General features: G+C 58.3%; 3 protein-coding genes across 5 annotated transcripts in view; all 3 read left to right on the top strand.

The window, feature by feature from the left end:
• The window catches only part of LOC121660451 (WAS/WASL-interacting protein family member 3-like), a 3,945-nt gene extending 2,230 nt beyond the window's left edge, over positions 1-1,715 (top strand). Inside the window, exons 2-3 of one of the 2 annotated variants that reach the window (XM_042019813.1) lie at positions 455-543; positions 664-1,715. In XM_042019813.1, coding sequence (XP_041875747.1) covers positions 455-543; positions 664-772 — 198 coding nt within the window. In that variant the 3' untranslated portion in view covers positions 773-1,715. Of the gene's footprint in view, positions 1-454 lie in introns of both variants that reach the window. The other variant, XM_042019814.1, reaches the window with a different exon arrangement.
• SCARA5 (scavenger receptor class A member 5) overlaps positions 1-11,237 on the top strand; it is a gene marked incomplete at its 3' end in the record, with an annotated part of 24,128 nt that overhangs the window by 11,645 nt on the left and 1,246 nt on the right. The window contains exons 4-6 of the mRNA XM_042019815.1: positions 1,722-1,802; positions 5,041-5,139; positions 9,263-9,316. Of these exons, the coding sequence (XP_041875749.1) occupies positions 1,722-1,802; positions 5,041-5,139; positions 9,263-9,316 (234 nt within the window). The remainder of the gene's footprint in view (positions 1-1,721; positions 1,803-5,040; positions 5,140-9,262; positions 9,317-11,237) is intronic.
• LOC121660450 lies at positions 1,809-5,034 on the top strand. 2 transcript variants are annotated; one of them, XM_042019812.1, is made up of 2 exons: positions 1,809-4,341; positions 4,414-5,034. In XM_042019812.1, exons 1-2 carry the CDS (start codon positions 4,186-4,188, stop codon positions 4,885-4,887), a joined length of 630 nt encoding a protein of 209 aa, XP_041875746.1. In that variant the 5' UTR covers positions 1,809-4,185; the 3' UTR covers positions 4,888-5,034. Both variants share the same exon structure in this region; 1 of them encodes a protein (XP_041875746.1).

Genomic DNA, 11,237 nt, shown 5'->3' with positions numbered 1-11,237 from the left:
TGGGATCTGGGATCCATCCCTGGGGTCTGGAGTCCATTCCCTGAGTCTGGAGTCAATCCACAGGGTCTGGAGTCCATTCCATGGGATCTGGGATCCATCCCTGGGGTCTGGGGCCCATTCCCAGGGCCTGGAGTTCATCCCCAGGATCCAGGATCCATCCCCATGGTCTGGAATCCATTCCCTGAGTCTGGAGTCAATCCACAGGGTCTGCAGCTCATCCCTGGGATCTAGGATCCATCCCCAGAATCTAGGATCCATTCCCAGGGTCTGGAATCCATCCTTAGGATCTGGCGTTCATCTCCGTGATCTAGGATCCATCCCGAGGGTCTGAGGTCCATTCCTGGGATTTGAGTCCATCCCCAGGATCCGGAGTACATTCCCAAGGTCTGGGGTCCATCTCCACGCTCTAGGATCCATCCCAGGGTCTGGAGTAGGGTCTGGGATCTATTCCCAGGCTCTGGAATCCATCCCCAGGGTCCAAAGTCTTTCCACAGGGTCTGGGGTCCCTTTCGAGGATCTGGGGTCCATTCCCCAGGATTTGGGGTCCCTTCCCAGGGTCTGGGGTCCCTTCCCAGGATTTGGGGTCCATTCCCAGGATTCGGGGTCCCTTCCCAGGGTCTGGGGTCCATTCCCAGGATCTGGGGTCCCTTCCCAGGATTCGGGGTCCCTTCCCAGGGTCTGGGGTCCATTCCCAGGATCTGGGGTCCATCCCTACATCCCCTCAGCCCCCGGAGCTGTTCATTCCCTGGGAAGAGGCAGCCAGGGCCAGTGATTCCATCGTTCCCATCGCCCTCTCCTGTCCCTGTCCGTCTCCATCCCGGGACGTTTCCTGGCCTCAAGTCAGGATCCCGCTCCAGATCCCGCTCCGGATCCCGTTCCGAATCCCACTCTGGATCCCGCTGATTCCTACAGAGCATTCCCAGATCCTTGATCCTGATCCATTAGCGCTGTGCCCATCCTGGCTCCTCCTGACCCTTTTCCATCGCCCACAGCCCTGGCTGGATCTCAGCTTCCCGAATTCCTGCCTTGTAGGATTTCTAGGAAAACACTTCCCAATCCTCCCCCGGGGTGGGTGGGAATGACTTCCCGGCCTCTCCCCACCCTGGTTTCTCTCATCCTAGGAGTCTTTTTGTTTCCCAGTATTTTTCTCTTCAAATTCCTTCTTCCCATTGTTTCGGCTCCCGATTATTTCCAGCTTTGGGGATTTCACCCTTTGCAGGATGAGGGAGGAAACCTCGGACTGGGATTTTCTGCTCTTTCCTGGGATTCGACCAGAATCCTGCTGTCAATTCTCTCCTAAAGGATCATCTCCAGAATTCCCAAAGGATCAGCCCAGCTGGACACAAGGAAACCGTCCCTAATGGACAATCCTTAAAATTCTTCCCAACCCCCGAAATTCCATGATTCTGTGAACATTCCCAAAAGGCAATTTTTTCCCCCTGATTTCTTGCACTTATTCCATTGGGAACATCCCAACTTCTGGCCAAAAGGAGAATTCCCGGAGTCAGCTTCCAGGTGAATTCTCCTGGCACTCGGAGCAGGTCGGTGGAGCCCAGTTTGGAATTTAATATCCGAAAACCCCAAAAATTCAAAACCACGGAAAACCGCTCCGGCAGCTCCTTTGTCCCTGCGTTGCTCCTGTGCTTCTTGGAGATCCCTGGATCTCCCGCTGCGCATTCCTGAATCCGAGATGGGATTCCCGCCCTCCTGTTGTGTTCCAGGGCCACCGGGACCCAAAGGAGACCGAGGCACGGAAGGGGTGGAGGGAGAGCCCGGACTTCCCGGCCTTCCCGGGCTCCGAGGTAAGGAAAACATTGCCGGTGTCCGGAAAATCCCCCAAAATCCCATCCCGAAATAACCCGGCGGATCCAAAGCCAACGGGACAACTCCCGCTGACTTCCCGACCTGTCCCGTGGGATGTCCCGAGGGAGGTGGGGATGGATCTGCTCTCCCGGATCCTGGAACATCGGTCCTGGAGAGAAAAATGTCATCGCCCACCCGGCTCCAGGAGGATCTGGGCTGATATTCCCGGATTCCAGCGTCTCCCAGGCAGGCTGGAGCAGGAGATGGGCACCCCACTCCCAGACTGATCCTCCCAAGGCACCAGAGCTGGAGTTGCTGCTGGATCCCCCCAGCAGATCCCGGGAACTCCGAGGCTTTTCCAGGATGTTTCTTCCAATGTCAGTAACGCCGAGGTTTTTTCCCCCCCTTCTTAATTCCATTGGTTTCGGGAGGAATTCCATTGGAAGCCACCAGAGGACATTCCCACCCTGAGGAAGACTCAGCTCCAGCTGTTTCTGGTTTTAAGGGATCCCTGGGAATGCTGGCTCTGCTTCCGAGGGCAGAGGTGGTGCAGGATCCCACCGGGAATGACTCTGTGCCCCCAGAGGTGTGATGGGATCCATCCCACTGGGAGCTCCGATCCACTCGGATCCCAGAGGTGATGGAGCTCCAGGGCCAAGCTGAGGGCCGGATCCAGGTTTGGATTCATATCCAGATCAAGGTCCAGGTTCAGGTCCAGCACAAGGCCAGGTCCAGACCTAAGTCCAGGTCAAGGTCCAGATCCAGGTCCAGACCCAGATGTGGGTCCAGGTCCAAGACCAGATCCAGGTTTGGATCCATATCCAGGTCAAACTCCAGGTCCAGATCTAAATCCAGATCCAAGTCCAGGTCAAGGTCCAGGTCCAAGACCAGGACTAGGTCCGGGTCCAGGTCAAGCTCCAGTTCCAGATCTGGATCCAGGTCAAAGTCCAGGTCTATGTCAAGGTCAAGGTCTGGATCCAGATCCAGCTCAAGCTCCAGCTCTAGATCTGGATCCAGAACCAGGCCCAGAACCAGATCGGGATTTAGATCCAGGTCCAGGTCAAGGTCCAGAACCAGAACTGGATCCAGGTCCAGATCCAAGTCCAGATCCAGACCCAAAGCCAGGTCCAAGTTGAGGTCCAGGATCAGGACCAGATCCGCATCCAGGATCGGGTTCAGATCCAGGTCCAAGTCCAGGTCCAGACCCATTCCTGTTATCCCCTGCTCCAAACCCACCCCATCGGACTCTGGATGGCAGAGGCAGGTCCAGATCCAGGACCAGATCCAGGTCCAGGTCCAGGAGCAGATCCAGATCCAGATCCAGATCCAGATCCAAATCCATCCCTGGTATCCCCTGCTCCAAGGACTCTGGGGCACCCTGCCCCTGCTGGGATTGCTTTGGGCTCAAACCCTTGGATTTTGGGATCGCTCCTTCCCAGGCCCAGCCAAGCGAGGCAGAGCCAGCCTGGAAATCCGATCTCCCTCGGACAGCCCCTCCAGCTGCCCGAGCTCCTCATCCTTCCCAGCTGGAATTTCTGGCGCTGACGGATTCGTGGCTGTTTTTCTTGGGTGTGACAGCCCTCGGAGTTACTTTGGCTCTTTTCCTCGCTTTTCCTTTTTTTTCCCCATTTTTTTCCTCGTTCAGACAGAAAAACAAAACAATCCCGGGAGGGTTCACCTTCAGGAGGAGCTGTGGGAAGAGCCACGGTTTTTAGGTCTTTTCCTGGAGTTTTTCGGGATGTGGGCGCGACCCTTCGGAGCTGAGAAGGTCGGGTTCAGGTGTATCCCCGGAAAATCCCACGGAAAATCCGCTCCCCTGCCCCTGCCCCACAGAAATCCAGGTCCTGAGCCCTCCTCGGGATGGACACGGCAAGGAAAGATTGGAGCTCGGGATAATCCCCACCGGAGCTGGGGCTGGAATTGCTCCTGGCAGCTTTTTTCCTCCTAAACCAGAGGAAAATCGGGAGTTTGGTAAAGCCCAGCCCAGGACGGGCGGGAGGAGCGGTGCCAGGGGAATCCAGGGCTCCCTCCCCATGGATGGAGCCAGGCTTGGATGCTGGAGGAGCTTCGGATCCGAGCCCAGCTCAGGCTCGGGATGAGGCCCTGTGGGATCATTCCAGGGGGATCATCCCGAGGTCCCACCAGATCCCATCTCCAGCACAGGGGTCCTGCCCTCCACCCCAGATCCACAACTGGATCCAGGTCCAGGTTGGGGTCCAGACCCAGACCCAGATCCAGGTCCAGGTCAAGGTCCAGTTCCAGGATCAGGATCATGTCCATGATCAGATCCAGATCCAAGACCAGATCCAGGTCTAGGTCAAAATCCAGTTCCAGGACCAGGAGCAGATCCGGGTCCAGGTTCAGGTGGAGGTCCAGGACCAGATGCAGATCCAGGTCCAGATCCACATCTGGATGCAGGTCAATGTCCAGTTCCAGGATCAGGTCCAGTTCCTGATCCAGATCCAAGTCCAGATGCAGACCCAGGTCCAGTTCCAGGACCAGGATCAGGTCCAAGATCAGATCCACAACTGGATCCAGGTCCAGGATCAGGACCAGATCCAATTCGAGGACCAGGATCAGGTTTACAACCAGGTCCAGATCCAGGACCAGATCCAGGTCAAGGTCCAGATCCAGGACCAGATCCAGGTCAAGGTCCAGTTCCAGAACCAGGTCCAGGACCAGATCCAGGTCCAGTTCCAGAACCAGTTCCAGGACCAGATCCAGATCCAGGTCCAGGTCCAGGTCAAGGTCCAGGACCAGATCCAGGTGCAGGTCCAAGTGCCACGTGGATGGAGGTCACCTCCAAGGCTTGGCTGTGTCCCCTGCGAAGGAATTCCCAAACTACCGCCCCAATTCCCACCTCCCGGAGCTCGGGAATGCTCACATCAGGGGGTTTCATCCAGCTCCTTCTCCAAGAAACATCCGACCCCCCTGGACAGCACGGACTCCTGGGGCTCACGGGGGGCACATCCCGATTCCTTGGGATCTCTTCCCGCCCCCGGATCCCGCTTTTCCTTCCTTGTTCTCCAGCTTCGGCTCCCAGTTGCCTCCATCCGAGCTTTAGGATGCTCAGAGCTTCCTTAGCACCCGGATAAATCCATCCCGTATCCCAGAGAAGTGCAGAAAAAGGATGGCCCGGACTCTCCGGCGTCTCCCGGTTTTCCTGGACTCCCGGCACATCGGGATTGTGGAATTCTGCTGAAAGCGGCTCATTTTGTGTCCTCGTCCTCATTCCAGGGCTTCCCGGGGAGCGGGGCCCCCCCGGCCCACGCGGATTGAAGGGGGATCAGGGAGACCTCGGCCCTCGCGGCCCCACGGGAATGCGCGGATTCAAAGGTACGGACACGGCTTCCGGCTGGGATCCGCGAGCAAACGGGCTCCGGAGAGCCCGGGATGAGGGGCAGAGTCATGGAGGGGAGAGTGGGGGATCCTCTGGCTCGGGAACCACCCGGAGCTCCTGGAGGAACGGGAATCCCAAAAATTCCTACGCCAAGACCGTTCCATTGAGGAGCAGCAGTGGAGAGGGCCGGGCTCGGAGGGAACGGATGGATTTGGGATGTCCTCCCATTCCATGGGCTCCGTGAGGACCTCCCGGGCTGTGCTCCCACTCTTGGTTCCGGCAGGGATTCGGGAATCGTCTCCTGTTTGTTTTCTGGGCCATTCCTGGCTCGCTCTGGTTTCCCAACTTCCCACACCCGGGAAAACTGTGGGAGTAGGAAGCGGCCGCGCCGGGATTTAGCGGGACACGGCCGTCCCTGGACACCTGGAATGGGAAACTCCGTGCCACAACCAAAACCGGGATTGGCAGTCCCAAAAAATGCCCTTTGAGCCTCAAAATTCCTGCTGGGGAGGCAGGAAGGGAAAACCGGGAGTGGCTTGGATTTGGCATTGGGTGGGAAGGGACCCTAAAGATCCTTTAATTCCCGCCCTCCCAGGTTGCTCCAGGAGGTTGGAAAACCCCTGGATACATCCCCAGAGCAGCGGGAACAGGGATTTTCTCACTGGCCCATGCTGAGAACTCCTTAAACCCCAAATGATCCCAAAAATCCCGGGCTGCTCGAGTTGGGATTCCCCAGCCTGATGCCGGATTTGCTGTGCGAAGAATCATGGAATTGTTGAGGTTGGAAAAGCTCTCCAAGGCCAACCATTCCCAGCCCTGCTCCGTGGCCCCAGGTGCCACATCCCCATGGATTCCAACCCCTCCGGATTGGACTCGATGGTCTCCGGGGGCTTTTCCAACCTTAACAATTCCGTGACCACCTCAAAGCCGCGGGAGGTTCCCACCGGGAGGAGGAGCCGTTCCCAGATCCCGTCAGGATCCCGGGGATCCCTCCTGTCCCACACGGATGGGGGTCACTGCCAGCGCTCCGGTGTCCATCCCCACCTCCCTCCCCCCGGAGATCGGGAACGTTGGGCTCAGGGGTTCATCCAACCCCTTTTCCAAGGAAAATCCAACCCCTCTGGCAGCATTCGGGCACTTTAGGGGATTCTCTGGGATTTATGGGAAGCAGACCCGGAGGGGGGCACGGATCCAAAGCCAGGCTTTGCCTTAAATCCCGCGTTTCTGCAGGACTTGTCTTACCCTGCTCCAGGGACCTCCCTCCGAGCACAGGAGGCCTCGGTTCCCTGGGAATTGCATCCCAGGAATCCTGAAATGGGGTTTTTAGGTGTGGAGGAGGCTCCTCATGGAAAATTCCAGGTTTAAACCTCTCCCAGAACAGCTTTTCCCACAGCAGATTCCTGAGTCTTTTCCCTTGTTGGTGTTTTCCCATTTTGGATGGATTTTCCCTCAAAATGACCTCGGTGGAGGATTTTTTTTTTTTCCCCCCCTCCATTCCAAATGGGAAAAATTCTTCTGGGAAGTGAGGACAGGTCCGTCCTCCCCCACTTTTCCATGGAAAAGGTTGTGCAGGGAATACACTCAGGAGGAAACGGCAGGAAAAACTCAAGGTGGGGTCGGTGATTTAGGGATAAACTGGGGGGAAAAGAGAAAATTCCTTCTGAACATCCCTGGGGAGGAGTTTTTGGGAATGTTCCTGGAGGATTTTGGGGAGCCGTCAATCCCTGCAGATCCGTGGGAAGGGCTGAGGGTCTCTGTCCCTGTGTCTGGCCCTAAATTCTGTGCGCAATCCCAAAAAAAAAAGACGGGAAAATGGCCCGGAACACCTTGGAGCTTGCTGGGGAAGACCAGGAGAGGCTTCTCCCAAATTCCCGGGCTCTGTCCCAGCCCTGGGGCTCTCTCCGGGCTCACAGGGAATCTGATCCCATTTTTGGGATGTTCTCCAGCCCCAACACCTCAGAGAGCCGGAGTCACCAAGTTATTCTCACCTGAGAATTCCCGGGAAGAGAGGAGAGATGGGAAAAGGGGGAAAGAAGGAGAAGGAGAGGCTGGGGCTGCCTCTGGATCCCGGGAAGCGTCCGAGGAAAGTTTGGAGCAGCCTGGGATCATCGTGGGGTTGGAACGGGATGGGATTGAAGGTCCCAACGCATTCCGGGATTCCCGGATTATTGCTGCTCTCGGGGAGGTACCTGGGAAAAGTTGGGGATTCAGGGATTGGAATTCTCTTCCACCTCCCCCGATGATCCCAGGCTGCTCCAAGCTTTCCCTGGACACTGCCAGGGATCCAGGGATTCTCTGGGAATTCCAGCGCAGCCAGGAATTCCTTCCGAAGATCCCAGCCCAAGCTCCCCTTTCCCACTGGGAAGCCATTCCCTGCCTCCTGCCCCTCCAGCCCTTTCCCAAATCCCAGCTCTCCTGGAGCCCCTTTAGGCTCGGGAAGCGGCTCCGAGGATTCCCTGGATCCTTCCCTTCTCCAGGTGAACATTCCCAGCTCTCCCAGCCCCGGGAGCAGCTCCGTGGCCTCCTCTGGAATGGCTCCTTCGGGAGTCGGGATCCCGGAGCTGGAGCAGAGGGGCCGATCCCCCTTTCCCTGCTGCTCAAACTTTGGGATCCCCCCAAGACGAGGCCGCTTCCCGGATCATTCCCACCTCTCCCTCCCCCGTTTTGGGGACGAACCCATCAAACCCGGAATTTTGCCTTCCCAATCCCCTTTTCCCTGTGCCGGCCGGGCTGGATGTGAGGAGCCGGGGCTGCTCCAGCGTCCCGACCCCATCCCGTGCCGGAGCCGCATCCCTGGCCGCATTCCCGCTGCCGAGGGGGGGTTTCCATCTGGATCCCATCAGCTCCAGGCCGCTTTCCCTCATCCCACGCAGCTGCGCCCGCCCGCGGGACCAATCCCGCTCTCGCGGAGCCTCCCAGGGAAAGGGCAGGAATTTCCTGCCCGGCTCCTTTTTTCCTTGGGGATCGTTTGAGATCCGATGTTTTCCTTTTTCCCGGATTCCGGAGCCGCTCCGGGCGTTGTTTGTTGTTCCTGGAGACCGAGGAGGAGCAGGAGAAGCATCCCTGACCCCTTCCCTTGGGCTCAGGCCGGGTTCACCCTCGCTCGGGGCCTGGAAAACCCGGGAATGAGGGAGGAGGAACGTCCGGGAGAGCCAAGGAATGACGGAGCTCGTTAGCGAGGTCGTTACGGGATATGGGATCATTTTTGGGATGTGGGATCCTTCCCGGGACATCGAACGGGCGCGGCCGTTCCGGCAGCTGCTCCCGACCCCCGGCATCGCCCTTTTCCATGGATCCGGGGCTGGGAGCAGCGAAGCTCCTCGGGAGGAGGGATCGGAGCTTCCTCGGGGATTTGGGGGGAAGCCACATCCCCACCCCGGCCCCAAAGCGAAGCGGTTTTAGCCCCAAAATGGGATTTTTCATGCCCAATTTGGGATTTTTCACCCCCAATTTGGGATTTTTCACCCCCAATTTGGGATTTTCACCCCCTAATTGGGATTTTCAGCCCCAAAATGGGATTTTTCACCCCTAAATTGGGATTTTCACGCCCAAAATGGGATTTTCAGCCCCAAAATGGGATTTTCATCACCTAAATTGGGACTTTCAGTCCCAAAATGGGATTTTCATCCCCTAATTGGGATTTTCACGCCCAAAATGGGATTTTCATGCCCAATTTGGGATTTTCACCCCCTAATTGGGATTTTCACGCCCAAAATGGGATTTTCAGCCCCAAAATTGGGATTTTCACCCCCTAATTGGGATTTTCACCCCCTAATTGGGATTTTCACACCCAAAATGGGATTTTCATGCCAAATTTGGGATTTTCACCCGTGAATTAGGATTTTCATCCTGAATTTGGGATTTTCATCCCCTAATTGGAATTTTCAGCCTCCAAATGGGATTTTCACCCCCAAATCCAGGCTTTTGTTGCCTTTATGGGGTCTGCAGTCAGGAATGGGCTCTTCGGGATGGGGGAATTCCAGGACCGCCAGCCCCTTCTTCTCCCCACCACCACAGGGACGCATTCCCGGAGGATTTTTGGGATTTCCCATCCTGCCGTGCCGTCCCTCTGGAGCAGGGACGGGAAATTCCAACAATTCCGGCTCTTTCTCCTCGCAGGCGACCGCGGCCCCAAAGGGGACAAGGGTGACCGAGGCGCTGCTGGTGGCACAGGTGAGTTCCGGGTGGTCTCCACGGCGATCCCAGCACGGATTTTGTGGAATTCTTTGGGAATTAGGAGCCGGAGAGGGGGGGGAGGGTGCGTTGGGAAATTCCTGATGCAAAGATGCTGGGAAAACCATCCCGGGGTTTTTCCTGCGCGGGCGAGGAGGAGCCGGAGCCGGAGCCGGAGGGAGGTGGGAGGGATGGGATCGGGAAAGGACCGGGAATGCCGGAGGGAAGAGGTCGGGAATGCCGGAGGGAAGAGGTCGGGAATGCCGGTGGTTTCCTCCGGGCTTAGGACACCCTTCCAGCCACTCCAGGGATATTCCAGCCTGGGGACATTCCCATGGAATCCCAGGGATCTCCCAGCCTGGGGACATTCCCAAGGAATCCCAGGGATATCCCAGCCTGGGGACATTCCCATGGAATCCCAGGGATCTCCCAGCTTGGGGACATTTGTCCTGGAATTCCAGGGATATCCGAGCTTGGGGACATTCCCAAGGAATCCCAGGGATCTCCCAGCTTGGGGACATTTGTCCTGGAATTCCAGGGATATCCCGGCCTGGGGACATTTCCCATGGAATCCCAGGGATGTCCCAGCCTGGGGACATTTGTCCTGGAATTCCAGGGATGTCCCAGCCTGGGGACATTTCCCATGGAATCCCAGGGACATCTGATCCTGGATTTTGGAGGATTCCCAGGAATTGCAGGCTCCAAAACCGCCCCGGGCTGGGCTGGAACTGGTTTGGGAGGGGATTTTTTGGGAATTCTTGGCTTTTCCGAGCTCTCCAAGCAGAGGCCGTGGAAGGGCCGTGGCCGGGATGAGCTCCATGGATTTCTGCGGAGCCCTGGCCCTGATTTCTGGGAACATCCCGGCCCCGGCTGGATCCGTGCCCTGGCTGCCCAACCCTTCCCATGATGAGACCGGGATCCCGGAGCGGGAATGAGGACTTTGGGAATGCCGAGCTGCTCCTGGGTTCTCACTCCAGGGAACGGGGGCGGCTCTGGAGGCAGAGCCAGAGGCTCCATGTGGGAATTGGCTCCATGTGGGAATTGCGCCTTCCGGGGGCTCCGTGTCCCGCTGAGCCGCTGCTTTCCCGGGCATTTCCCTTGGGATGCCCCAGGGGGTGGAGGGACAATGATCCCAAAGCCACGGAATTCCCAGGAGCCGGGAGAGGAGGCGGGAAAGGCTCCCGGAACGCGCGGAGCCGGGCGGGTGAAGGAAAAGCGCCGCTCCCTTTGGGATCCCGGTTTTCCCTGGCCTCATCCCTGGAGCAGGGTGGTCTCGGAGCCCGCGGGGTTGGTTTGGCAGGAGCGGCTCCAGGAATTCTCTGGAGCTCCAGGAAAGTGTCCGGCTCCATCCAGGCCTGGAACGACAGCAGGGATGGGCCGGGAGCGGTTCCATGGGCGGGAGGAGATCCCGGGAACGGGGATGGGGCGGAGGTCGCAGCATCCCAAACAATCCCCGGGATGCGGGCAGGGACAAGGGCGGGGAGGAGGCTCCGGGATTCATCCCTCCGGACCCGCCGGCATTCCAGAGCCGTGTCCCGAGCCTGACCCCGGCCGGCCCGGGAGGAGGGGGATGGATCCGGGGCCATGGAAGGACTTCGTGTCCTGGAGGCCAGCGGGAGACGAGGCCCCGCTGGGAACGAGCCAGGGAAAACCCGGAGCCTGAAACCCGGGAAAAACAGCTCTGGGAATTCCAGCCGGATCCCAAAATGTTCCGTTAACCCCGCAGGTGCCGGCTCCGGGAGCAGGGAACGGGCTGGGGTGGGAATGGCGGGAGAGGGAAAAGCCGGGTCCTCCCATCCCGGGCTGGTGGGAGCAGGGTGGACATTCCCAACCCCTGCTGGACATTCCCACCCCCTGCCGGACATTCCCAACCCCTGCCGGACATTCCCAACCCCTGCCGGACATTCCCAACCCCTGCTGG

This window comes from Corvus kubaryi, unplaced genomic scaffold (genome assembly GCF_017639235.1).
Source record: "Corvus kubaryi isolate FWS band 111438036 unplaced genomic scaffold, C.kubaryi_AGA036_p1.0 35887, whole genome shotgun sequence".
NCBI classification, from domain to species: domain Eukaryota; kingdom Metazoa; phylum Chordata; class Aves; order Passeriformes; family Corvidae; genus Corvus; species Corvus kubaryi.
This window is presented reverse-complemented; position numbering and strand designations above follow the sequence as displayed.

Bases quoted from the DNA above. Each gene is read 5' to 3' on its own strand.
- LOC121660450 (XM_042019812.1), top strand. From the start codon at position 4,186: ATGCAGATCCAGGTCCAGATCCACATCTGGATGCAGGTCAATGTCCAG. The intron at 4,342-4,413 runs GTCCAGGATCAG...ATCCAGGACCAG, and splicing joins AGATCCACAACTGGATCCAG to ATCCAGGTCAAGGTCCAGAT.